Below are 27,289 nucleotides of genomic sequence, written 5' to 3'. Positions count from 1 at the left end.
TACTTAAATACATATATCATAGTAATATTGTTGTCACTAGTTCCCTTTTTCCCAGATCTTTAAATCCCATGAATCCGTTCCTTTTACCTCATCATACACATGAAAATTTGTATGTTTCATCTTCTGAAGTTGCTGCAAAACAGAAAACATAAACAATAAATTAAACTCTTGTATCTACTTTCGTAGTTAAATTCAATAATCAAGAACTGAGCATAATAATTATCAAAATGGAAAATTAGAATTTCCACTTAGTCTCAACAGCAAAAAAGAAGGGTTGAATCAAGCAATCAATTTCACTGCTTCCAACTCCTAAATTTCCACCAAATCCAATCATCCATTGAAAAAGAAGCCACCACAACTTCAGAGATTCAAACAACTTATGACTGACTCAAGTTGCTGCAGAACAAGCCTTCAGAAGCACACCCGAATCTGCATTTATGCCCAAAAGAAATTACCAAGAGAAGGAAGCAGTCACCCCAATTCCATGGTCTGTGAAATTCTCATGGCCAAACCAAGTCATGGGGATGCTGTCTGCTCCTGCTTCATAGGAAAAAAATTACCCCACTTTATGAGCATATATATGATCATAGCTTTCCAACCAATCTAGCTTTCCTCTTATGTTCCACATCCATTGCACTTGGTTTTTTAAAAATGCATTCCTTTAAATCTTGGGGTATACATCACAGAGTAAATAATAATAGCATAACAAAACTTATTTGGGAGATTGGATCACAAAAGGTTGGAAAGTACAAACATAGATATGCACATCAAAATATAGGGCCCATAAAGGGGTGTTCGGAATTTGCTTTGTATTCAATCAATTTTATATTCATACACTTCAGGTCATAATAACACAAACCATAATGCCAATTATAACTAGATGAGGGAAAGTCCAAATGGGAAGATACTCCTGATGTTATGATGTTCACATGAAAAGCAGAGAGCACAAACTAAGCTCTTAAATTTGGACAAAAAACTAAAAGCTAAGTTCATAAATCTCTGTGTCGAAAGACTAAAATAAAATGACAACTATCTCAAATACAAATAAACAACCAAAGCAAGTCATTGTCGACATATTATTCATAGAGTAAAGTGACAATTAGATCCATAAGGATTTCGACCTCAGACTAATTAGTCCTTAAAGAAAAAAAAAAGTATCAATTAGGTCCTCTACGATAATAAATGGTGAACATGTATGTCCTTTTGTCATTAGATAGTGCAAAACGAAACAAAGTTATCAATGTATTTCGTTATCTACAATGGTGTGTGTACCGTTGCAACCACATGAGCATGGAATGATATAGTTTTGGATAGTAAAGCATTTATTATCTTTTGAGTTTATATATAACCTTCATCAACTGCTCTCTATTTACTACGAATCCTATCAAAACAGGTGAAATTTCGCTCCAAAAGTTATTATTTACGTGACGATATTTTATAAATAGACCCATCACATTAGTAAATGGTATAAATAATCACTACTGTTAAGATTGGGGAGCAAAGCGGAGGTGGTTGGAGCAATTATGGAAGAAGGCGGCCATGAATACCTTTGAATCCCATTCCGCCATGGAAAAGACGCCGCTTTGCTGCCATCGATGTCTCTATCATGTTTCGGTTCGCTATGGTTACCAACCCCATAAATGAACTTTGCTATTAATAAGACAAGAAGCAGCTTGCAAAGCAAGCTTACTGCTTCCACTCCCACCGCTTGTATGCATCAATTGAAAAAGAAGCCACCAAATTGGGAAAGAACTGCACCACAAACCACATGCCCGCACCCAATTTCACCCTCTGAAGAATTTGCAGTGCGAAGAACTCATGGAGTGATGAACCACCCAATTATGATGTGAGGTGCTGCCACCTCCTACTTCAAGGCCAACAAAATGAGTGAGCTTTACATGTATGTATAGGATTTCTAATGTAAAGATGGCATTGATTTTTCATCCACTATCACAGTGATATCATATTTCTTAATTGAACTTGTTGCCAATCAGGTGGAAGATTATAATCTACAGATTGTTTTCCATAATGTTCTGAATATCATTCTTGTGCTCACTCCAGCTATAACCAGGATCCTTGCGGACCCTATTATCACTCATTAGATGCCTGACAGCCCTTGCATCCTCCCATCTTCCCAAAGAAGAGTACATGTTTGCTAGAAGCACGTAAGATGCCGAATTCAGAGGGTTCAACCGGAAGAGTTCCTCCGCTGCTCTTTTTGCTAAGCTCAAGTTAGTGTGAATGCGGCATGAGCTTAAAACCACTTCCCAAACAACTGGATCATCCTTGCATGGCATAGTATCTAGGATCACTTCTACTTCCTGGAATCGCCCTGCTCGGCTGAGGCAATCTATGATGCAAGTGTAATGATCTGACTGTGGCACCACTCCAAATCTTTGCTGAATTGAATTGAATATCTCAACTCCTTCGTCAATCAATGCAGAGTGGCTACAACCAGTTAAGACGGCAACAAAAGTAATATCATCGGGTTTTTCACCAGATGTGATCATGTCCTTGTAAAGGGAAACAGCCTTGTCACCATATCCATTCTGTGCATAACCATGTATCATTTCGTTCCAGATAACAGTGTTTTTACTTGGCATTATATCAAAAAAGTATCTGGCTTGATCCACATTTCCACATTTACAATACATTTCTATAAGAGAACTGCCAACAAATATGTCATCTTCATAACCATCTTTTATGATCTGAGCATGAACCTGGCGTCCCTGGGATAATGAAGAGAGTTTTGCGCAAGAGCTCACAATGGTAGTAAATGAAAACTCTGAAGGATAGAAGCCGCATTGGCGCATCTGCTTAAAGAAAGAGAAAGCTTCATTGTCCTGAGAATTTATTGAGAACCCTGCTATCATTGAGTTCCAACAAACAACATCTACTTTGGGCAGCTTATTAAATACATTCTTTGAAGACTCCATTTTCCCGCATTTTGAATACACATTGATAAGACCACTTGAAACATACTCATCCTCGTAGAACCCGAACTTCTGAGAGGCTGCATGAACCTGTTTTCCAGCCTCAAGAAGTCCCAGTTCCGCAGATGAACTAAGAATAACTGCTAATGTAGTTCGATCAGGAAGCTGATATTGGAATTGCATTTTTCTAAACATTTTTAGTGCCTCTTCATGATCTGCATTCTGGCTATAGGCTGAGAGTATAGCATTCCATGAACTCAAACTCGGGCAAGGCATGCTATCAAATATATCACGCCCGGTTTTAACATCCCCAGACTTGACACATGCTGCTAGCATATTGATATAAGTAACATCATCCGGTTCATATCCACAACACTGCATTCTCTGGAGATACTCCACAGCTTTCTCACTGTTGCATTTGTTGCCATACCCAGCTATCATCACATTCCAAGAAACAACACTATGCCGACTCATATTCGCGAAAACTTTTTCAGCGCTATCCATGTCCCCTATTTTCGAATACATATCCAGCTTCGAGTTGCTTAAATGGATGTCTCCCTCCAATCCCAGTTTAATTGAGAGTGTGCACTTGTTTTCCACTCTGATTGCATAGACCAATGTCCCTTTCATCAAATCCTCCTTTTGCGCACACACCCAATATACTGGACAAAGATACAGAATCAACATGAACCCCCTTTTGCAGCATGAGCCTAAACATCTCCAAAGCTTCCTTGACTTGATTCATCTGTGCTAATCCACCCATCATTGTAGTAAAGGTAACCTCATTAGGCTCATCAATGTCATCAAAGACACGAATTACATCCCCAGAAAGGCCACACTTAGCATACATGGACAAAAGGGCATTAACTACATAAATGTTACCGTCAAGACCAAGCTTGATCACAACCCCATGATTTTTCCTACCGCATCCTGCATCCAAAAGAGCACCACAAGCACTAAAAACAGTAGTAAAAGTTATATGGGAAGGTTTAACACCTTGTTGCATAATCAAATCATAGGTCTCCAATGCTTGTCGTTCATAGCCAGCACGTAGCATTGTACTGATCATGGTGTTCAACGAGATGGTGTTCCTTTCAGGCATTTCCAGGAACAAACAACACGCGTCTTGCAAGTTGCGGTTTTTGCAGTAGGCAGCCAAGATGGCGTTCCAAGAGAAGATGTTCTTTTGAGGCATTTTAGCAAACACTTGATGTGCAGAGACAATGTCACCACAGTTGGAGTACAATTGGACGAGGTTGTTGGAGAGAAAAGTGTCAGAGAAAAGGCCCACTCGGAGGATTCTCGCATGGAGAACCTTGCCGGATGATAGAGCTTTGCTGGCAATGCACGACTGAAGTAGCTTTGCCAAATAGGTACTCTTGCTTTCCATCAATAACTTGCTTCACTTTGAACTTCCCAAGTCAGACTATATAATCTATTATTGGTAGCACTGAAAATTAAAAAAAGGACTATCTTGAAACTATAAATACAACAAAATGAATTCAATTTACCAAAAAAAAAAACGGAGCTTAACCTGTATTTCATCGATTCATGACAATGAACTGAAACTGAGGCAGCAAGCAATGAACCAATTATCTAATTCTAATCAATAATAACTAATTAGTTCAAATTAAACAAATTATCTAAACCCACATCAAAATTTATAATTGAAAAACTGAAAAAATCAGTATAAAAGATTGATAGAATAAAAACTGAAAAAAAAATAAATAAATAAACAACTCAGCGAATAGTGAAGTCAGTGAACTCACGCACACTGCAGAAGCATAAGCAAGAAGACGGCAACGGGAACGAGGAGGAATCACGAGCAGAGGAAGCAGACGCACGGATGAAGCAGAGGCAAACTAAGACAAGCGGCGCCGGGGACGAGGCAGAGGAGCCAACGGTGACGGCAAGCCGGCAGAGAGAGAGAGAGAGAGAGCTTCGACACGAGCAGAGCAGAGGAGGGCTTAACAGAGAGAGACGACGAAGAGGAAGGTGAGAGACTGCGAGGTAAGCAGAGGCCGGAGACCGGAGAGGCAAGTCGGCGAGGTGAGCGACGGACGGCAAGGAGAGAAGTGGGAGTGACGTGAGCTCCGTAAGGGACAGCTGCGAGGTGAATGACGCGGGCGGTGGTGATGAGACCCAGAGGCACAACCATGGCAGCAACAACACCACTGCCGGCGACCGGAGGATACCTTCCCTTCTATGTTACAATTTCATGGGAGAGAAGAAAGGGGCTGGAGTTTGATTAAAAAATATATATATATATATGGGGTAACAATATACTATCCGCCAACTTGTTACCAATAATAATTAATTATTATATTTTAAACACATCTATAAAGACACTTCCATTAGATACCGTCATAAAAAAAATATTTTTGTTAGACACATCCACAGAGACACTTCCATTAAACATAGTCATAAATAAGAGTTGGCAGAAGTTGGCAGAAACGTTATTAGTAACGTAGCAGGATTGAAAAAAAAATGAAAGAGAAAGAATACGGAGTTAATGGAATATTTATATAATGTGTACAATGAAATTAGGGATGTCTGGTTCAGTATTAGAGATATAATTATTAGTGTTATTTTTTTCATCAGTTTAAACTCTTGAGATAAGTGGTATATTTAACTCATATTAGGCTAAATAGCTCGTTGTATACATTTTCTAAAATAAAATTGTATTAAGGTTAGAGTTAAATTTTAAATTTAAGGGTATTATTGTAATTTTAAATATTTCAGTTTTTATTTTTATTTTAAAATAAATATAATATTAAGTTATAAACATAATTCAGTTCTATATATTCTTATTCTAAACACAATATTAAAATTTATTTTAGTATAAATTTTTTAATTTTAGTCTCTTAGTATTAATTTTTTAATCTCTATTTTTTTTTATAAGCATTACTTAAACGCTAAATTGATTTATTGATTTAACCAATTTAACTGTAATTCAAATAAAATAATTAAATTATAATAAAATAATATATAAAATATAAATAAATACACAAAATTAAAAGCCAAATTATTATTTATAAATATATTTTTATTTTTTTACAAATACATTATTATTTCTAAGTACTTCGGAAAAAAAAATATACACATAATTAAAGCTAATTTTAGTAATGAACAACAAAAATGTTATAACAGTTAACAGGTTGTGGGGCCTGATTAGTTCAACAAAATGAGAGCCAAAAGCCAAATCAAATCCAAAACTTACAACCCCTAAGTCAAACACAGCAACAAGGATAAATAAAAGACAAAGCCAATATAAAAAATACAAAAAGGCAGTAAAATTATCACAAGAATGAATAACCAACGATAGAACTTCACACTAGTTGAGAATCTCAGTGAAAATACTGATTATTTTTTTGGATATTAGATAAAAATTGGTGTAATCTTTTAGTATTAAAAGCTATTGTATTTTGCAAAATTATGAGGGCTGTACAATTCGCAGATGGCAGATTGTCAAGTCAATTTTCTTTTAATTTATAAAGACAATACACAGAATGTGTATTATAATATTTTAATATTAAATTATAATACACAAACTACGTATTATATTATTTTAATATTAAATTATAATATACAGACTGTGTATTGTAAATATACAGATTGCGTATTGTCAGTGCAAAATATTAAATTATAATACACAAACTACGTATTATATTATTTTAATATCAAATTATAATATACAGACTGTGTATTGTAAATATACAGATTGCCTATTGTCAGTGCAATACGTATTCTGCGTATTGTGCTTGCACAAAATAGCGCCTCTAAAATCCTATTTTTGTAACATTAACGTAAAACTCTATTCATTCTTCAATATCAAAATAAAAAATCCAAAAATACTAAGTAGTTAGTTTTTGGTTAAAAATGCAATATGAGAAAGAGAGAGAATGATCTCACAGAACATAATTGATCACTTCATATCATTTTTCATACATTGAAGTAGGTATATATATACACACTCATTAGAGCAGAGGAGCTAGTAAAATTGTTAAGGTGGACGAATCAGAATAATAGAATATCCACCTTTTAGTGACTACTAACTAACACTATTTACAATTGGCTAACAAACTATTTTCTATTGTCAGGTTTTTTTTATTGGCTAACAAATTATGCATCATTCATATTCACAGTTCAGTTCAGCTCAATAACTTCAGTTCAATCAGTTCACACTTCACAGCTCAAAGAAAAATAAAATATCAGTAACTCACATATCAGTAATTCAATATCACTATATCAGTATATCAAAGACATGCAACAGAGTTTCAGTGACTTCAGTTCACAGAACTTCACAGAATCAAAAAATTATTCAATCATACTCATTAGGGAGACAGAGACATGCAATAGAACTTCAGTGACTTCAGTTCACAGAGCTTCACAGAAATCAAAAAATATTCAATCATACTTATTAGGGAGACAGAGACATGCAACACTGCAACAGTTATTCAATTAATTAATCAAACAATGATATCTAAAAATATATTACCTGAAAGGCTGGAAGCTTGAAGACGCCTTCAACAGACATGGAGGGAGACAGAGACACCGAGTGACCAAGACAAGGAGCAGTGGTGGAGCACCTTCGAACCGAGTGACCAACAGAGCTAGCGGCGGCGTGGGTGCGCGACGGAGGCTTCAACGTTCCCACGGTAGCTGCGTGATAGAAGGGAAGGAAGGTTGCGATGGTTGCTGCGCGATGGAAGGGAAGGGAGCGAGCTGGTCGACGGCGGCGGCACGAGGAGGTGGCTGGATGGAGGTGAGGGACGACGAGCTCGAAGAGATTGGGAGGAGCCCTGCGCAGGGGCAGAGCTAGGTGGTAGGAAAGGGGGCAATGGCCCCCTTAATTTTAATTTTTTATATGTAAATTATATGTAAATTTCAGTTTAACCCCCTTAAAATTTTATTTTAGTCTTATTTTATTGTATAAATATTTTTTGCCCCCTCTAATATTTTATCTAGCTCCGCTCCTGGCCCCGCGTGAGAAAGGCGTTCTAAATTCTGGAAACTGGATCTAGTTGGGGGCTTAGGGCTAGCTAGATTTCTCGAGGCTGAAACAATGAAACGGGGCTTAGGACTAGCTAGATTTCTGGAGGCTAAAACAATGAAACGGCAATGTTTGGCTGAACATTTAAAAAACCGACCGAACCACAGTTTAATTCAATCAACCGGTTCACCGATTCAAATCCGGTTTTTGAAATTTTCAATTTTGCTGTTTACTCGAAACCGGTTCGACCAGCCAGTTCGAACCGATTTTCAGAACCTTGTAAATTAGTATCTTGAGCTCTTGTTTCTTGCAATTTTATGATCGGAGAGCACCGAATCGTACTTCATCTATATAATCTCGCTTTATGAAAGTAAAAAAAAAAAAAAAAAAAAAAAAAAAAAAAAAAAGCAATCTACTTTAGTGCTCTATGAATATATAATTTTCCCGGATCACGCATGGCCATCTTTTCGACATAACCAAGTAAATGGCAATAGTTACAATCGTTACACGGTTTGTGTTGCATGCTTTATTTAGGGTATTTGACATTTTGTACTTTACCACTTGCAGTACATAGTTCAATGACACGACAGCTTATGCTCATGAAAGATTTAACCTGAATTCTGATAGCTCAAGTTCATGTTAGGTAGGCCTATCTAAGAACATTATTCCAAGTACATAAAAACCACACTGTAAATGCAATGCCTCAAAAAAAAAAATTAAATATACAATCTCAACTATTTCAGCAAAAAAGAAAGAGAGAAAATTCCAACTATGGGAAACGATTAGACCCAGGCCAGCCAGTTATTGTGTGTATGGTCACCATGAAGCTGAAAACCAGTGAGCTTGTTGCATGCAGTATGGATCGATCCATGAGAAAATGAGTGTTTGTAAAGTTCCTTGTGGTTAGACAGAGCTTATCTCATTGCTCATCTGAGAAGGCATGAATGGAAAAACTTGACCAGCAAAACAACAATGCACAAATGAAATCAAGGTGGACTTACTCCGGGGAACATCTCTGATATTTTATTGAACACGTCCATAACCTGTAAAGTCAAGAGGAAATAAATATGAACCAGAACTTTTCATAACCTTTTAGCAAAAGTTTAGAAAAAACAAATTTTCTGCTCGCAATCTAGTCCTGATTTTAAGATTTGAAAGTGAAAAATTCATCCTTTGTCATTTCCTTACAAAGCAAATTTGTCCCTTAGCATTCAAAAGATCGGACAGATTCATCATCCCGTACATGTATGATTTTGTGTGGAAGGATTAATCTATCACCCTTTCTGAATGGCAATATACAAATTTGTCATTTTTAAATCTTAAGGAATGGTTTTGTCCTTGTATTTTTTTCCTCTAGGACAAGATTGAAGGTTTACTCTTTTTTTTAGTAAGTTGAAGAAAGTAACTTCTGGAAAGAGTTTTGAGGGGGAAAAGAAACTATATCATATAATCACTTTTTCGCTTTTCTTTTTCTCTCTCTCTCTCTCTCTCTCTCTCCCCCCCCCCCCCCCCCCCTTCTTCCTCCAAAAAAGAAAAAGTATTAGAAAAGTATCAGCATACCTCCTTATCATTTTGATATTTAGTGATATTCATTGGATTCTCTGAACACTGCAAGCACAACAAAATGCATTCAAAGTTTTGATATGCAGATTTTAACGATAATGTACTTAAAATAAAAGAACATACATCCATAATTGCTGCTTGAACTCTCGGATTTTGAAATGCCCTCGCAACTTCAGGATCGCCCATAATCCTTGAAATGACTTCTTCTGGGCTAAGTCCAATTTGATCTGATGAAATGGAAAGAAAAAATTGTAAACTACTCAGTAAGATTCATACTTGAGCATTACCAAATCTTAAAAGAAAAATATTGTCTACGAATTGAACCAACATATGAACAATTTTTTGGGTCAATATTCAAGACAATCATGATGTTCAACTAATTAATAATATTTTCAAGACAAAAAAAAAACAACAATATTAGATAAAAAGAGGGGGGGGGGGGGGGGGGGGGGGAGTGGAACTACATTAAAAAGCAATCAATTGCTTACCAAATTGTTGCTTAACTTCAGGACTGTTAATGTCAAATTTTTTCAAGGTGTCCATCATTCGACCATCCCATTCAGTGCCTCCACCCATGTCGTTTCTGAAGTTACACATGAAGAAGAAATAGGAAGCGTAAATGAAAATTTACAGATCACCCCAAAGACGATTGTAAACTATTACACCAAGAAAATATGCATAGATTTATCTAATTGTAGCTGTGCACACAAGATTAAACTCACAAAGGTAATAGCACCATATGATCCCAGCAATAGAGAATCTAAAATATAGATCAATCTATAAATAATAACAAGGAAAATGATGAAACTTAAGAGAACAAGCTACTCTACTGCCTTCCTGGAGTTCATTGTCCAGGGAATTCTTATTTCATATTATGATTTCGTTGACAATCATAAGAAGGCAATTCCCCTTTAAGATACCCATTTGTGCTACTATTTTACGATTAAGAAGCAACTGCCCTTTGTACATATTATACAATAAATTACTGTACTTATTGTATTTTTTTTATTCTTACCAATTATTGCATTTATTTGATGAATCAACAAACCACAAAACCCTTTTTTTCCCTATCTCTATCCGAAAGTCTACTTTCTTTAGCCATATGTTAGATTGATGGCTCTTGTACAAAAGCGGAAGGAAGATAATCATTTCCTTCAGGATAACCATTTTTCAAAACCCAAAATAGGAGCTTTCTATTTTCTAATTTGTAAAGGTTAAAAAAAAAAGAGCATTGATTTCAGTTAGTTGATCAAATTCACCAAACGAAGACAAGGTGATCTAGGTAATGGGAACATTGGTGGAACAAAACACACTGCAGAAAGGGTATCAAGAACTAACAGCATTTCTTCGAGTTGTTGACGGTACTGTGGATTCTGCAACATCCCTGTCAAAAGCGCAACAATACAGCAATTAGAACCCATTGGCCAATCATATTAAGATGTTATATAAGAATTAGTAAGTCTATTACTCTATTTAACAAGGAAAACGTGATTTTTGGTCCAAAGACTATTTTAAACCAATATATACAAAAGGAAAAGGACCTCCAATGAAAAACATATTGTCAACAGTCAGCATTGTGGTTTCAAATGATTTATTAGCACTGCACAGAATCCAAAAGACAAAAAACTTGTCAAGCATAGAGAATTACATTTGAAGGTAGTAGGGTTCCTCATCTCCTCGGGCAAATAACTGCAACAGTACCAAAAAGTAAAATTAAAACTTCTGGGTAAGGGGTAGAAGATTTCAAACAATATACAAAAGCAAACAAATGATATCTGTAACTTTTCATCAAGCAATTAACAATGCAAAAAGACATATCTACTCATCTAGGTTCAGCATAAGGCATGGAGAAATGAGCTAGCTCTAAAGAACAGTCACAACTCAAAAACAACGCAGCTAACCTTTTAACACTTTATTTTGAGGATAAAGGGAAGTTTATAAGAAAAAAGGATAAGAAAAGATTGCAAAGGCAGAGGCTTCCCCTCAAACACTGAGCAAATACGAAAAAACTGAGATATTAACCACTTTGATCATTTAGTTACTTTTCAAATTAATATAGAATAAGGATCTGCTTGAACTTGTCCATATTCAAACCATCGCAGCCAAAATAAATTTTTTAATAGAAATGCAAAAGACAACCATCTAGATGAAAGGAACTAATATTACGGATAAACCATCTTCTGGACGGTTGGGTCTTCCATCATTTTCTCCAAGGCTTCCACTGATAAGACTGATTTTCCTATCCAAAGAAAAACAAGTGCATATTTAGACCTCAGCAATTAAGACACAACAAATATTTAGAAATAACAAACAAGGTTAAATAACATTCAAACAAACCTGAAAAAACATGATTAGGAAACAATGGTTATTGGAACATGAACTATGCATATTTAATCTATGACATTGTTTCAATCAAAGCATTGAATATATAATTGTGTCAAAAGTTAAATAATATTTGAGAAGAAAGGCTTCATTAGCAAAGTGCAAAGTACAAAGACAAGTGAATTACCCTTGGCCATCATTAAAACAACAAAAGAAAGCAGGATCAATGAGTATGTGCAATCACTACAACACCAAGAACAAATTTTGATTTGACAGGACTCCTCTAAACATTTCCTTGAAATTGAGGCTTGATTACATGTATTACGTTACAAAGTGTTGAAAGCAATAAAACATAATTGTAATAGTTTCAATTTGAACTGAATCTTACGTACGTGTAGATTGAGAACCAGGTGAATCACCAAAACCTTGGTTAGAGGGAGCTCCATTTTGAGAAACCTTCATCAAATGTTCATAATTTTACATATTACGTATTAAGAATAAATACAAACCATTAAGCTCTTTTAGCAAAGCTTGCATCTTAAATTACTCACCTCATCTGGAACCCGGGCTTCCGTGGATGAACTTGATTCATCATCATTATAGGTTTCAAATGGGCTCTTCTGAACAGTTTCCTCAGGAGAAACATCTACAAAAGCTGTAATGTAAAACTTATTAGGAAATTCCAGCATGAAAAGTGTCAAATTTTTATGCAAATATAGAAACTATGAACATCGAAGATCATCTCTCTACTTATAAAGATAGTCTTCAAGTTTTCACATTAACTATGTAAAATGTACCCTGAGATTTCAAAACACCTATATCTATATGAATAATTTTATATTGAAAAATAAATGTGAAGTAACTTAAAAGTAAATTTGTTTATATAGAAAGAATTTCAAAATGATAAGGATGGCCTTCTATTTCTAATTTCCTCTTCTCTTTTTTCCTTTTCACTTTCTAGTTCTTAACATTGAACAAAGTTCTATATTATATTATTTGTTGCGTGCACTTTGTAGTTCATATTAGTCATTTGCTATTGCATATCTCAATAAATTTCACAAGCAGCATGTCTCAATCAACAATAAGGAAATTGGAGAGCTAAGATGTTGTATCTTACCCATTTTTTTGGGTTCATTTTTTACTTCCTCTTCATCTTTGACATTGGTGGTAGCAGGTGCTTCTACTTTTGTTGCAGATACATCTACTGTAACAGAAGACCGAGATGAACTTTGTGTGGAAGGTGACCTAGATTGAGTACCTTCAGAACCGGCAGATGAAGTAGGTCCTGATGCAGGTGCTGAAGGCACTGGAAAAGGAAAAGGAGATCCAGCAGAAAATGCAGAACTGCTAAATTGGTTGTTTTGTGAATTTGTCTGGCCCATGCTGCCCATCATGGTCTTGAAAGCTTGTTGCATTGCATATTTCTGGAGGATTGAAATGTCAATGTCGCGAGCAAAAGTTATGACAAAAAACCCCAGTCTAAACCCATGAAACATCGGCTTAGTCAGCTTGTAATATACTTCCTCTTTCCATGAAAAAGTCATTATTTGTCATTTTGCATGTCTACGAAGCATTAACTAATTTTACTTTTTTCAGTTTCACCCTTATATTTACTACCCCAATTAAATATAGCAATTGTAATCTTATGAAAAGAAAGAGTAATGCAGTCGGTATAAATGTATTTTCTACAATTGAGCTAATTTAATGGTTTCTCGATTCTTGTACAACATTCTTTCAAAGACACTTATTCATGTACGCAAGGAGTAACCACCACAAAAATATAACAAATAAAAGCTGACATTATAAACAAAACACACGCACACAAAATATTGTATACCATATGGGATTCAATAAAAAAGAATGAATGACAAACAACACAAATATTAAAAATAGGCATACCGTTGATTAAAACTGGTATATACTGTACAATTTAAGCATATGCAAATATCTCAATCTCTAAAATTCAAGAAGAAAGAATGTTGCTCATCTAAACTAGCATTGTGTTCCTTCTACAGTTGGAGGAGAGATGATCTTCATTTTATCTTGCTCTTAAAATTTGATACATCATGTTTTGGGGTCAATACTTTTAGAAGTGAATACAAAATGTGCATGGATAATCTCCCTAGATCTATCTTTTTAGCCTTTCAACTGCACTATATTTTCACGAGAATTGCATCATAAAGAGTAATCTAGAGAAGGTGAACCGTAGCAATGAAAATCGTTAGGTAGGATTTTAAACAATTAGTTAACCATGAAGCACACATAAATAACACATCAAATGGATTTATCAAATTATTCACCCAAACTTCGATAATCATTTCTTAGTAGTAAAGGTGCAAATACCTATTTAGATTAGTTTTGCAAGCAGCCTGCAATCATATCTTGAAGAAGGAACCAGGTAAAAGTACCACGAGAAGGCTCAGGTAATGCTACTTCACAAAGGATCAGACACATCCATGATTCCCAATATATGAGTGACTAGAGTATCATAATTTATCATCTTTTGGAGTGCAACGAATCCTAGTATTCATTTAATATCTTTGATGTTAGGCTTACGCCTAATGCGATCAAAGACCAAAGAGGAGATCATTTCTTTCTTCTTTTTTTTTTTTCTTTTCTTGGCTTTCATATTGGCCTCTTATCCTCCTGTCTTAGAAATTCTCTTCTTTTCTAATGAAATTATTTTTCTATCTATCTGAAGTTTCCTTTTTGGTATAAGGAAGGTATTCCGAAAGTTACTTTTTGGTGACTATGAATAAGATCTAAGCTATTGTTGAGAATGTTGGACTAAGATAGGAGAGCCAGAAAACAAAGATTGAAAATTTATGGCTATATTATTCTAACTGAATATATTGTGATAGAAATGAAGATCAACTATCCCTATTTAACTGAATATAATAGTTCAAACCCTAACCCTAATCAAATAAGGAAATAATAGCAAATATCAAAATTAATCCTAGAAGATCATATATATAGTAAAATCTCTTTTATATCTTACACCGATTACCACAATGGAATTGAAAGAACGCACCCGATCAAACCCATGCCTTGCAATAAAGGGGCACTCACCTTTAATCTTCCAACTCCCTGGAAAGACAATTTAATAAACATACAGAAAAAAATGTTAAAATAAATTAATTAATAAAAGGACTAATTATTTATGTAGAAAACAGTTGGGGATATGGTTCTCACCCATGAAAACAGCGCAGATAGCCCAACACCAACACTAATCCAGAAGAGAGGAGACCCTCTATAGCAAATAAATAAATAACAATCTTTAAGCACAAGATACAAGTAAATTGAAAACAACACCAAAGAACTCATCCAAATGTCTCTGATACCTTAACAAAATATTTTCCCCAATAAAGACCAGCAAAAGAATTATGAGATCGGACAAATAATCAATGCAACATTAAGACAAGAAAGGGAAATCTGTTAAAGATTACATGGTTGAAGAAGGAGGTGGTGATATTTGTGGGTTAAATCCAACTGATGATGTTGTTTCTTGACCACTCGAAGAAGAGACGCTAGCAAAACGTTTCAGGATCAGCTTCTCCTGCACTGTATACCAAATTTGATACTTATACCAACATCGATATATATTCAACTTGTACAGAAAATAGTCATTGACAAATGACAAGATACAATAAGGGGATCAATTTAGATGACAAACACATTGCCAAGATGGAAATTATATTCAATGCACTTTTCCTCCAAACTTGGATAAACAACAGAATTGCATCAAAATCAATCAACCTTGTGCACAAAATAAGTTACTCAAAAGATCACATTCCGCCCCCTTCCAATTTCCAAAAACAATTGGTGCCTACCACCAAGCATATCTAACTGGGAAAAAAATGACTCTGAATTATGAACAATTATTATACCCTTGAAATCTCAACATATCTCAATATAAAGGCCTATCCTCACTAGCATTCACTATGCACTTCTGAGTTTCGGTCCATTAACAGAAGTGCCATCATATTAAATCCAGTTCACAACACAGCAATAGCATCAATGTAAACTATGACTACCACTTCAGCTTTAAGTCTACAAACTTTATAAGGCTCCAGCATACCCCATCACCTATTTCTTATTCTTCAATACTAATCATAACAAATATAGACGTGGTAATCTAAAAATAATAATAATAATAAATACATAAATTTGTACATATATTTTGACAAGATTCTAATAAAAAGTCAAATAAAAGAATAATAAAGTTCTTATTTTGATTCAAACATACTATTATCCCATAAGCTTATCCAATTACATTCATTATATGTATCACAAAACCTAAACAATATAATTACATATACAAGAGAATAATCAACTAATCAAGCAAAAAGAACACAGTTAATTAAAATTAAAATATCAATACAAATATAAATACCAGATTTCTGGTTTTGAGTTGGTTCAGCTTGAGCCCTAGTAGCATTAGAGTGAGAAAGAGCATAAACACGGTATCTGGAATTCTGAGGAGCAATGAAAACGCTCCCAATAGAGAAGTGCTTTCTGTTGAAAACGTCTCTAGCTTTAGCATCTCTTGCACCAAAATGCCCCAAAAGCAATGGTTTTTGGGAAGAAACAAGGGCTAAATTAAGGTTCTCCATTCTCTCTTTGAATTCCAAGCTGTGAAATTGGAATCCAAAAATTGAAAAACAGAAATTAATGAGAGATGAGAACAATATGATGTATTGAAATGGAAAAGGTGAATTTTGGAAGATTCTGTGGGAAAGTTGCGAACTTTAGAGAGTTCAGTATGTGGGGATTTCTACAGAGAAGTGATTGGGGAAGAGAAACAAAGCGGCTAATAGTGAGAGAGTGTTTTGGGTTTTGGGTTTCTAGGGATAAAAACCTTGGACTTCTTTACAAATATTAAAAATTTAAAATTGTTGAGGTACTTGTCGATGGAATATACTTTACTTTAAAAAAAATTAAAAATTAAAAATAATTTGTTCTTGGTAGTTGCTGCCTTGCTGGCTGCTGCACTAATTAATTTTACTATTTTTTATATGCTGTATTAGAAATTATCCCATAAATTTAGGGTTTAGTTTTATTAAAAAAAAATTAGGTTGAGCTTAGGTTTGAGTCTGACCTATGAAACATGAACACTTGCTGAGGTGTGGTATGTGCGTATCAGATACATTTCGAATACAATATTTATTGATATTCGTTCGATATGTGTGTCTGTTATATTCAACCGTATTTTAATAAAAAAAATTATTCTCCGAACACACTTAAATATTATCACGACGTGTTCAAATAAATTTAGATATAATATATATTATTATTTATTAAAATAAAAAATATTTTAAATACTTGATATAATTAAAATAAAATATTAAAAATAATTAAAAATTTAATTTATATTTTAATATTAACAAAATATAAAAATATTATTACGATTTATATAAAAAATACTTTATATTTTATATATATGTGTATTTTTATGTTATATAAAATTTTAAAATTCACGTATTAGCATATTCGTACCGTATTCCGTATCTATATTAGTGTACGTGGATCATAGAATTTGACTAATTCCAAGCTAACCTTATCTGCACACCTTCCTAGATAATAGTGCATCTAATGTTAAACAAATATTTTAAATAATTAGTTAGAGTTTCACTTAATTTCTTAAAATATTTTTAAAAATATAAACATATTAATTTTATGTTTAGTAACTCGAAAAATTTGTGTACTTGTATTTGTAGTTAAAAGTTGAGAATATTTTTTAAATTATTTAAAAAAATATCTTTTAAAATTATATGTTTATCAAAATAAAAAATTTAAAATAAATTTATAATAAATATCAAAATTTATCATTTTATTTAGGTCTATTATGATAATTATTGTTATTTGTAAACAAAATTAATTTATCAGGTAAGTACTATAGTTTTTCTAAAAGATTAATTTTAAAATCAATTTTAATAAAATATTTTTAAATAATAAAATATTTACTAAAATAATTCTTATTAAACAGATAAAATTAAACTCTATTTCATAATTTATTGGATAAAATATAATTTTTTTAAAAAAATTTAACGGTCAAAAAGTACATTTGATATGCCTATTTGCAAACGAGTTCATACTTAATAAGTGCGTACTCTTTCTGCTAGGGTTTAGGTATGAGTGACGGAGTGAGCGGAGGGTTCACGAAGAGGGTGACACACAGTGAGGTAACCGGTAACGCCGGCGGTAGAACTAAGGGGGAGAGCGTCGAGGGTTTGTATCTGGTGAGAAGGAGGAGGGTAATAGGGTTTCTAAGGAAAAACATGGCTTTCAAAAGGTTTCCTTCCGCGACATGGTGACTGGACAGAAGTCTCCGTCTCCTATACTTTGGAATGAGGCTTTAGATGGAGAGAGGCTAGCCAAGGTGATCAAAGGGAACCACGAGGATTTGCATCCTCCTCGGGTCATCTTCTCAGAAGAAGGGCTGGCGGCGTTATCTGTACCATATAAGGAAGCGATCGTCGTCAAAGTCTTGGGTAAGCATATGAGTTACACGGCGATGGTGCATAAGCTGGGTATGGTGTGGAGATTGAAGGGTGAGTTTCAAGTTCTGGATGTTGGAAATGGCTATTTTCTGGTGAAGTTTGATGCTTTCGAAGATCGGTAGAGGGTATTACTTGGTGGTCCTTGGATGATATATGGGTTTTATCTTGCTGTAAAACCATGGTCACCTGAGTTCTATTCAGAAGAGGAGGTTTTTGGATCCACCATGGTTTAGGTACGCTTTTACGGCTTAGGGATTCGGTACTACCATGAGAAGGCTATGTTGAGGATTGCCGCTGCGGTGGGAAAGCCAGTAAAAGTCGATGTAGCAACTAAGATGGCAGCAAAAGGGAAGTATGCGAGGGCTTGTGTGGAGATTGATTTAGGCGTTCCCATTACTCGTAGTGTTGAGGTGGATGGGAGGGTTTTGGATGTTGAATATGAAAGCCTTGAGTTGGTCTGCAATACGTGTGGTTGTTATGGGCATGTTGGTGTAGACTGTAAATTGATTAGTTCAATTTCGACGAACATTGATGAAACAGGGGTGAATGAAGACAATGAACAAGAACACGAGAAGATGGATCAGGTGCCATTTTCTTCTAATATTGAGAAGCCTTTTGTTTTCGGTAGTGCTACAATTGGGATAGAGAAGAATAAGGATAAGGAAGTGCATGTAATGGAAGGGGCGCATGCAGGGGATACAACGTGGACCAAGGTGGAAAGAAAGGCAAAGGGCAAGAAGGTCTTTTTGGGTAAGCATGACCAGGATAAGTCCAAAAGAGTTTATGTGGATAAATCTTCTAATTATGTTGCTAAAGGAGAACCTGCTATGAAAGGCATCAACGGGGTTGAATCATCTTTACACATAGGTAAAGGCAATCAAGTGCTAAAACAAGCGAGGAACTTTAAATTAGCTTCGTCAGGTTTTACCCCTGCTCAAGGTGTGACGGGTGGCAAGCAAGGACCTGGTTCAGAACGGGCAGGGGCTTATTCGCAAGGTGCGGAGACTTCTAAAACGCCATTCAGAAGCAATTTAAAGAGATTAAGGCCTAATTCTCTTCAGAATTCCCCGGTTGAGAATGTGCGCAATGTGGTTACAGTGGAGACCCCACTCACTACCCTCAAATAATCTGAGGTGTGGGTCTCACTCCAAGTAATATTAATATGGATTGTGCAAATATTATAGCTTGGAATGTGAGAGGAGCTAGAAATAAGCTGGCTCGGGTGCATCTGAAATAATTGGTAAAGAATTTTCATCCGTACGTTTTTATCATTTTAGAGACTCATTGTGCTTTTCAAAAGGTGGCTGTCTTTTGGAACAGATTAGGTTATACTCCTATTCATATTGAAGAAGCTCAGGGGCATAGTGGAGGTATTTGGGTGCTCTCTGCATGGCCCGGAGTATCTTGCAATGTCGTGGCAGCGAGTTCGCAAGTGGTGTGTGTTGAGTTTTCGAATGGCGGTTTCTCTTGGGTCTGTGCAGCAATTTATGCAAGTCCCGTTTCTAGCATAAGGGAAGAAGCTTGGAGGGTTTTGACAGATTTTTCCAGAAATTATTCAGGTCCTTTATTAGCTATTGGGGATTTTAATGAGATCCTTCTTTCATCTGAGGTTAAAGGTGGGAACTTTGTTTCTCGAAGGGCATAGTGGTTTGGAGCTCTCCTAGATGAGTGTGGTTTGATTGATTTGGGAGCTCATGGATCCTTGTACACTTAGTTCAGACATATGCAGGGTAATCGGTTCATCTCGAAGAGGCTGGATAGGGCTGTGGCTACTGATGCTTGGTGTTTTCGTTTTCCGGAAAGCTATGTGGAGAATTTGGCGAGGATGCATTCTGACCACTGTCTCATTATGGTGCGATGTCAAGGTAATGATAGAAGAGTCGGGGTAAAATCTTTTCGTTTTCAAGTAGCTTGGTCTTATCACCCAAGTTTTTCGTCGGTGGTCAGGGGTGCTTGGGACAAGGGTAGACCCAATCCTATTTGTTGCCTTTCTCAGGTCAGAGATGATGCTTTGGCCTTTAACCGAGATGTCTTTGGGAATATTTTTAAAAGAAAGAGGGAATTAGAGAGGCGTGTGACCAGTATCCAACAGAGAATGGAGAGAGTTGATGCTTTATCCCTTATACAGGAAGAAAGGGAGTTACAGGCTGAATATAGTAATCTGCTTATGCAAGAGGAGTTGTTTTGGTATCAAAAATCGCGAGAGCACTGGGTCAATTTGGAGATAGGAATACTAAGTTCTTTCATATGCAAACCATTATGCGGAGGAAGCGTAACAAGGTTCAGGGGTTGTTTTTGGAGGATGGAAGATGGAGTACTGATCCGCAAGAACTCGAAGAATGTGCAATTGGATTTTATAGAGATCTTTTTTGTAATGTGGAACAGGTAGAACTTGATGTGATGGGGGACCAGGAATTACCTTCTTTATCTCATGAAGCTATTGAAAGTCTCACAAGAAATGTTTCTAAAGAAGAGGTTAGGAAGGTGGTTATGGGCATGAACTCTTTTAAGGCCCCAGGTGCTGATGGTTTTCAGGCTTTTTTCTTCAAGGAATATTGGGAAGTGGTTGGTACAGAAGTATGGGAACTTGTTAAGAAGGCTTTCGCTGGGTTTGATCTGGATAGTGCTCTGTTTGACACTTTGGTGGTGCTGATTCCTAAAGTTGATAACCCATCTCGCATGAAAGAGTTTCGTCCTATCAGCCTCTGTAATGTCATCTACAAGATTATAACTAAGGTGGTTGTGGAGAGGTTACGACCTTTTCTACAAGATATCATTGGCCCTCTACAGGGAGGGTTTATTCCTGGAAGGGGTGCCCCAGACAATATCATTGTAGCCCAGGAAGTTCTCCATTTTATGAAGAAAACCAAATCAAAGAAAGGTGTTCTTGCTTTTAAAATTGACCTAGAAAAGGCTTATGACAGGGTGAGCTGAGAGTTTTTGGAGCAATCTCTCCTAATGTTTGGCTTTCCAGGTACTATTGTTTCTCTTATTATGAAATGTGTAAAGTCTTCCTCCATTTCTCTAATGTGGAATAGTAACCGGTTGGATGGTTTTCAGCCAAAGAGGGGTTTAAGGCAAGGAGACCCGATGTCTCCTTATTTATTTGTTATTTGTATGGAGAGGTTGAGTTGCCTCATTGCTAGAAAAGTGGAGGTTGGTAGATGGAAACTAGTAACCGTGTCTAGGGGAGGTCCTGTGATCTCCCATCTCCTTTTTGCAGACGACCTTATCCTTTTTTGCAAAGCGAAGAAATCTCAAGTGCTTCATGTTTTGGACACTATGGCCACCTTTTGCAGAGCATCTGGTATGAAGGTGAATTTTGACAAATCTCGTGTTATCTGTTCCATGAATGTTTCTAGACAACGCAAGGATCTCTTCACTGGTATTTCTTCTATCCGATTTGCTAATTCTCTGGGAAAATACCTTGGTGTCCCCCTCAAGCATGGCAGAGTTACTAAAACTGATTTTAATGATGTGGTTGATAAGCTTACTAATAGGCTAGCATCTTGAAAAGGTCGCTTCCTTAATAAAGCTGGTCGGATTTGCCTTGCTAAATCAGTTTTATCTTCTATACCTATTTATAGGATGCAAGTAAGCCTTTTTCCATCAGGTGTGTGCTCTAACATTGATAAGCTTACTAGAAGTTTCATTTGGTGTGGTAGTCATAATCACCGTGGTCTTCATTTAGCATCTTGGAGAGTTTTGACGACTCCAAAAAAGTTTGGAGGTCTTGCTTTGAGGGAGTCGCGGTTGGTCAATTTTTCTTTATTAGGAAAGCTAGTTTGGCAAATTTTGATGAATCAAGAGAAACTGTGGGTTAAGATTATGCTTCAGAAATACCTCCAGAATAGAAACCTATTTGCAGTTAAAGCAATGGGTTCTTCATCGTATATATGGAAGTCTATTGTGCACTCAGCTTCCGTATTAAAGGAAGGGTTTGTTTGGGAAGTGGGAGCTCTTTCTAAGAATTTCTGGTTTGACTCTTGGTTGCACTCTGGGCCAGTAAGAGCGAGGGTTGAATTTCTTGATATCTGTGAGGCTGCTTTGACCATTGAAGATGTTTACCGTGATGGAGTTTGGCATTTGGAGAGGATTTACTCTTTTATTCCTAGGGACTTAAGGGAAGACATTCTTAGTTTAGTACATATTTCGGCTTCTGGTCGTGATTTGGGTTGGAGTTGGGTGCACACTATTTACTCTGCTAAACAAGGATATTTATGCTTAATTCAGAAGAAGTTGACTTGGGATAGGAATATCAACTGGCTTTGGCTTTGGAAGGCGCGGGTCCCTGAAAAGTTGAGGCTCCTAGTGTGGCTTTGCCTTCATGATGCTGTACCAACTCAATATCTGCATTTTCGGCGACATCTCTCCTCTTCATCTTTATGTACACGTTGCAATCAACTTCCGGAGACAATTCTTCATTGTTTTCGGGATTGTGAAGTGGTGCGATCAGTTTGGGTTTCTCTAGGTTTTTCTGATGTGTGTTTCTTTGGCTCTTACGAGGTGCATGATTGGTTCAAGCATGGCCTCCTCAATGAAGGTTGTTCCAAATTTGCAGCTATAATATGGTCAATTTGGCAGGATATCTACTGGGTCAATTGCATACAAAGCTCGCAGGTGCATGGTGGATTTTGAATATACAACTCAGAATCGAGTGTGTTGCATTCAGGGATTAAAACTTCTGTCTTGGTCTCCGCCGGAACCTGGTGCTTGGAAGTTAAATTGTGATGGGAGTGTGAACTTGGGGGATGATTGTGCTGGTTTTGGGTGGGTAATTCGCGATAGCTCCAGTCAATGGGTAATGGGATGCTCAGGAAATTCCTTTGGATCTAGTGTCATCAAGATGGAGTTGTGGAGTATATGGAAAGGTTTGGCTTGGGCTTGGGAGGCGGGTCTCAAGCTTGTTGTCTGTGAGACAGATTGCGCGCTTTTGAGCTAGTGACTGGTTGGCAAGTTCCACTCTAGCATCTTGAAAAAGAAGTGATACAACTGATCTTTGACTTGAAGTTAAGAAGGGATTGAGATATTCGTTTTGAGCTTATCCTGAGAGAAGCTAATGTCATGGCAGATCGGTTGGCAAAGATGGGATCTGGAGGTAGCGGAACTGATGAGATTCACCTTTGGCACCAGCCACCAGAGGTGGTTTGTCCTCTCTTATTGTTAAGAACTTAATTTTTTTTCTTTTTTGCTCTTTTGTTTTTTCTCTTAGTTGTTCACAAAAAAAAAGTACATTTGATATAAATTAAAAAAGTTTAGAATAAAATTAAAATAAAATAAAATTTAAAAACATTTTAAAAATATTTAACAAATTTTAACAACAAAAATTATATTCTAATTTATTTTTTCTAAAATAATGTAAATAGAGGGAGTAGCAGCAGTGTTAATTAATGTTAAGACTAGTCACCCAAAAAAAATTAATGTTAAGACTTATGGGTAAATAGAATTTATCCATTTGCCACCTTTATCGTCCAATTCGTTCTTCTTTCTTCTTTCGTATGTGAATGTGATCCGAAAAAATGGAAGTAGCAGAGGGCGAAGAAGCAGTAAGAAGAGTTCAATCCCTCACACAATCCGGTCTCTCTCAAGTCCCACCCCAATACATCCAACCTCCTCAAACCCGACCCATTCTCCCCTTTCACCCGCCCCAAACACAACACATTCCCATAATCGATTTATTCGGATTCGACCCGACCCACATACAATCAACCCGCGATTCCATTGCACGCGCCTGTCGCGACTGGGGCGCCTTCCACGTCATCAACCACGGCGTCCCTACCTCCCTTCTCCACCACATCCGCCATGCTGGTCTCTCATTCTTCAACGATCTCTCCATGCCGGACAAGCTCCGTTACTCCTGCTCCCCCGGCGCCGCCGCGACGGAGGGTTACGGCAGCCGCATGCTCGTCAACCACGATGACGCCGATCAGGTTAGAACCACATTTTGATGCTTTTTAGTTTTTTATTTTAAACCTGTGTATATGTTTGAGAGAATAGTGTAATTTAGCTTCCGTTTTATTTAGGAACAATATGATAATAAGTATTGAAACCCTAGATCACTTGATTCTATAGGGAATGGATTCTCTCAATATTTTCTTATCAATTGTTTGATCAAGTATGATCTCTCGCCATATACTCTTTTAAGTGGGATCAAGACAAGATATTGAATTGTGAGTGATCACACTTACAAAACAATTGAGGGAAAAAATTAAGAGGATCGACTCTCAATATGTTCTAAGAGCTTGATTTTGATGTGTTGAGTTTTACAAAGTCTTCCAATCACATCAATGCAGTTAATTTCGCTGATATGTCTATATATAATTGGATGGACGGTCAAAATTGTTTTAACATTGCATCAAAATTAAATTCTATGTTCTAACAGTATACTATGTATCAAGCTGATATCAGAACTTGCAAATGAAGAGTGAAAACCGAAGGTAGAGAAAGAGAATTTGAAGAAATTATCAAAATGATGTTAGCTTGTGTACAAAGTCTCATAAGCTGGAAAATCTATTAGGATTGAGTAGGCTTAGCTACCTTGAGTTCACTGTTAACTAATTATTGTTAACTACCATCTAGCTAACATTTTGAATAATACCTTATAGGTACATGAATGGTTTTATATCTAAGTATCTAATGCTACCTAATGCAGGTGCTCGATTGGAGGGACTACTTTGACCACCACACATTTCCTCTCTCTCGCCGGAATCCAAATAAGTGGCCGGAGTTTCCATCCGGTTACAGGGAGACAGTTGCGAAGTACGGGGATGAGATGAAGAATTTGGCGCAAAAGTTAATGGCTTTGATTTCAGAGAGCCTTGGGTTGAGACCATCTTGTATTGAGGATGCTGCAGGTGAGCTGTACCAGAACATTACCATAAGCTATTACCCTCCATGCCCCCAACCAGAACTTACCCTTGGGTTGCAATCGCACTCTGATATGGGTTTCATTACGCTCTTGATCCAAGACCAAGTGAGTGGACTCCAAGCTCTCAAGAATTGTGGTGGTGATAGCGAGAGTTGGGTCACTGTGGAGCCTTTGGAAGATGCTATTCTTGTTATCTTGGGTGACCAAACTGAGGTAACAAAACAACTCTCTATAGGAATACTTCATAGCTTAGTGCTATTTAGCTAAAATCTTTTGCTATGTGCTAGAATTTGTTAAGATAATAACTCATTGTTTTGGCAAAAATTCGGATGCTGCTCTTCATTCCTTTTCTTTCATATATATAGATATGTGATTCAACATTCAATTTGTGTAGAATAGTGTGGCTAATGATAAAATTGCATCAATATGACTCTAAGATTGAATAGAATGTCCAATAGATGATCATCAGGTAGACACTACCTATCTAATAATATCTCTCTTCTTTAGTTTCTTGCATGTTCTAGGAAATGGGTATGTACTTCTTAGCATGTGTGCGTTATGACATAGATATTTTAAACTGAGGTTAGGGATCTGGAAACTGTTTTGTGTTGAATCTATTACGAATAACTTGTTTGACAAAACTAAAGGTAGGTTGCTTGGGTTTCTGGTGAAGATGTTTTTGGGTCATAAATCTTGGTATGAATAAAATTATAGAAGTGGAAAAAGGTGGCTTTTTCATTTGGTAAAACTACGGTTGACAAACTATCATGAATATTGAGTTTAGATGATGTGTTTTTCATTCACAATTTACAATTTTGATTATGTGTTATATTCTTCTTGAAATCATAACATTGTATGATATTCCATCTTCTACAATGTGACATCTTAATAGTGGATTCTTATGATATGTGTGATTTATCTATGTTCTCTTGATAAATCATTCACTTGTGAAATTAAGGCTGTGGAAACTGCTGGTTAGTTTCAATAAGAAAATATAAATTTGGCGCAACCTGCCTAATATAAAATTCTCTGTTCCAGATCATAACAAATGGGAAGTACAAGAGCTGCGTGCATAGGGCAATTACAAATCCTGATCGCGCAAGACTATCAGTGGCAACATTTCATGATCCAGCGAAGACGGTTAGGATCTCCCCAGCTTCTGAACTGATAGATGAGTCATCGCCAGCCAAATACCGGGGTGTCGTTTATGGAGACTATGTAAAATCATGGTATACCAAAGGCCCTGAAGGAAAAAGAAACATTGATGCTCTTCTGCTTGAATCTTAGCTTCTTGTGTTTTCTCCTTAGCCTTGTGGCTCAACTTTCTTTGATTTTAGCTTTGTATCTTCTGGACAAAAAGAAGTAAAATTATGCATGAAAAGTCTAATATAGACATACTTGTATTTATGGATGTTGGAAATTGGAATCAAACCGAAATTGAGTAACACGAATTTGTGAATTTGAATAATAAAGTTTAGGAGAGTAATTTTGCCACTCTCAAAATTGATCATGTCATTCCTTTTTATATGATTTTTTCAACTGATTCTTTATCCTTGTTATTTTACTGACTTTCAAGATCAAGTGCTTCTCCTCACAATTTTTTGCCCCAGAAGTCCATATAGTGTATGGTTGTTGAAATGATCATTAAGAATTTACTTAGAATGAAGTGTAAGGTCGATAAGAACAAAAAATATATTTTGTCTATTGAAAAATGAGTTCAATTTTGATACACGACAATGTCATTTAATTGTAGTCGTTTTTTAGATAATCATTTATGCTGTCAATATAAAAAATAATTATTTTTATTGACATAGTATTATATAAAGCTGTTTTTAGTTTTTTCCACTCAAAATATATCAAAATTAAATTTTTAAAAATATCTTATATAGTATATATAATATAACTACAAAAACTAGTCTTCAAAAAAAGAACTACAAAAACTAAAGTGAATATTAGCCATGTTTTTTCAACAAGTATATCCAGATATGAGACTTGGCTAGACCAAATAGTATGTTTTTGTAGTGCTTAGGATTGGAGACGGTACAATCTATTTGATAAAAAAAAGTTACAACAGAGAGCAGAGTGGGCCAAGCCCACACAAAGGGAAGCC

The 27,289-nt window shown here is 36.0% G+C and overlaps 4 protein-coding genes across 5 annotated transcripts; 2 read left to right on the top strand and 2 right to left on the bottom strand.

Annotated features, from left to right (window-relative positions):
- Nucleotides 1–1,160: 1,160 nt before the first annotated feature.
- Nucleotides 1,161–4,383, bottom strand: LOC130969491 (pentatricopeptide repeat-containing protein At4g20770-like). The gene is given in 2 exon segments (XM_057895236.1): nucleotides 1,161–3,510; nucleotides 3,512–4,383. Coding segments are annotated over 2 exon segments (2,313 nt in total). The 5' UTR covers nucleotides 4,324–4,383; the 3' UTR covers nucleotides 1,161–2,009.
- Nucleotides 4,384–8,602: 4,219 nt separating this feature from the next.
- Nucleotides 8,603–16,671, bottom strand: LOC130967378 (protein TIC 40, chloroplastic). Of its 2 annotated transcripts, none has more exons than XM_057892206.1 (15): nucleotides 16,205–16,671; nucleotides 15,258–15,372; nucleotides 15,004–15,061; nucleotides 14,881–14,898; nucleotides 12,929–13,235; nucleotides 12,363–12,466; nucleotides 12,204–12,267; nucleotides 11,656–11,728; nucleotides 11,138–11,178; nucleotides 10,828–10,873; nucleotides 9,978–10,072; nucleotides 9,613–9,716; nucleotides 9,487–9,534; nucleotides 8,928–8,969; nucleotides 8,603–8,879 (listed from the first exon to the last, which is right to left on the bottom strand). In XM_057892206.1, exons 1-15 carry the CDS (start codon nucleotides 16,422–16,424, stop codon nucleotides 8,853–8,855), a joined length of 1,362 nt encoding a protein of 453 aa, XP_057748189.1. In that variant the 5' UTR covers nucleotides 16,425–16,671; the 3' UTR covers nucleotides 8,603–8,852. The 2 variants fall into 2 exon arrangements, with proteins under 2 accessions (XP_057748189.1, XP_057748197.1); XM_057892214.1 differs by having other exon boundaries at nucleotides 8,603–8,856.
- A 3,363-nt stretch (nucleotides 16,672–20,034) lies between these two features.
- Nucleotides 20,035–23,253, top strand: LOC130974897 (uncharacterized). The gene is made up of 5 exons (XM_057899739.1): nucleotides 20,035–20,583; nucleotides 20,697–21,236; nucleotides 21,321–21,811; nucleotides 21,899–22,931; nucleotides 22,984–23,253. Exons 1-5 carry the CDS (start codon nucleotides 20,035–20,037, stop codon nucleotides 23,251–23,253), a joined length of 2,883 nt encoding a protein of 960 aa, XP_057755722.1.
- A 525-nt stretch (nucleotides 23,254–23,778) lies between these two features.
- On the top strand, nucleotides 23,779–26,669 carry LOC130936779 (jasmonate-induced oxygenase 4). Its single transcript, XM_057866932.1, has 3 exons — nucleotides 23,779–24,241; nucleotides 24,964–25,392; nucleotides 26,218–26,669. The coding sequence occupies exons 1-3, from the start codon at nucleotides 23,831–23,833 to the stop codon at nucleotides 26,464–26,466; spliced, it is 1,089 nt and encodes a 362-aa protein (XP_057722915.1). The 5' UTR covers nucleotides 23,779–23,830; the 3' UTR covers nucleotides 26,467–26,669.
- Nucleotides 26,670–27,289: the final 620 nt, after the last annotated feature.

Source organism: Arachis stenosperma, chromosome 1 (genome assembly GCF_014773155.1).
Source record: "Arachis stenosperma cultivar V10309 chromosome 1, arast.V10309.gnm1.PFL2, whole genome shotgun sequence".
Taxonomy (NCBI): Eukaryota; Viridiplantae; Streptophyta; class Magnoliopsida; order Fabales; family Fabaceae; genus Arachis; species Arachis stenosperma.
The sequence above is the reverse complement of the archived record's forward strand: the minus strand, read 5'-3'. Positions and strand labels throughout refer to the sequence as shown.

What these genes read in the sequence shown, in the direction of transcription:
- LOC130967378 (XM_057892206.1), bottom strand. Translation starts at nt 16,424, where the DNA reads ATGGAGAACCTTAATTTAGCCCTTGTTTCTTCCCAAAAACCATTGCTT. An exon ending in AAGCCCGGGTTCCAGATGAG is followed by an intron (nt 12,268 to 12,362) that starts GTGAGTAATTTA and finishes CATTTGATGAAG; the next exon opens with GTTTCTCAAAATGGAGCTCC. An exon ending in GTCCAGAAGATGGTTTATCC is followed by an intron (nt 11,179 to 11,655) that starts GTAATATTAGTT and finishes GTACTGTTGCAG; the next exon opens with TTATTTGCCCGAGGAGATGA.
- LOC130974897 (XM_057899739.1), top strand. Translation starts at nt 20,035, where the DNA reads ATGCAGGGTAATCGGTTCATCTCGAAGAGGCTGGATAGGGCTGTGGCT. An exon ending in AACCATTATGCGGAGGAAGC is followed by an intron (nt 20,584 to 20,696) that starts GTAACAAGGTTC and finishes AATGTGGAACAG; the next exon opens with GTAGAACTTGATGTGATGGG. An exon ending in GTTGATAAGCTTACTAATAG is followed by an intron (nt 21,812 to 21,898) that starts GCTAGCATCTTG and finishes ACCTATTTATAG; the next exon opens with GATGCAAGTAAGCCTTTTTC.
- LOC130936779 (XM_057866932.1), top strand. Translation starts at nt 23,831, where the DNA reads ATGGAAGTAGCAGAGGGCGAAGAAGCAGTAAGAAGAGTTCAATCCCTC. An exon ending in ACCACGATGACGCCGATCAG is followed by an intron (nt 24,242 to 24,963) that starts GTTAGAACCACA and finishes TACCTAATGCAG; the next exon opens with GTGCTCGATTGGAGGGACTA. An exon ending in TCTTGGGTGACCAAACTGAG is followed by an intron (nt 25,393 to 26,217) that starts GTAACAAAACAA and finishes TCTCTGTTCCAG; the next exon opens with ATCATAACAAATGGGAAGTA.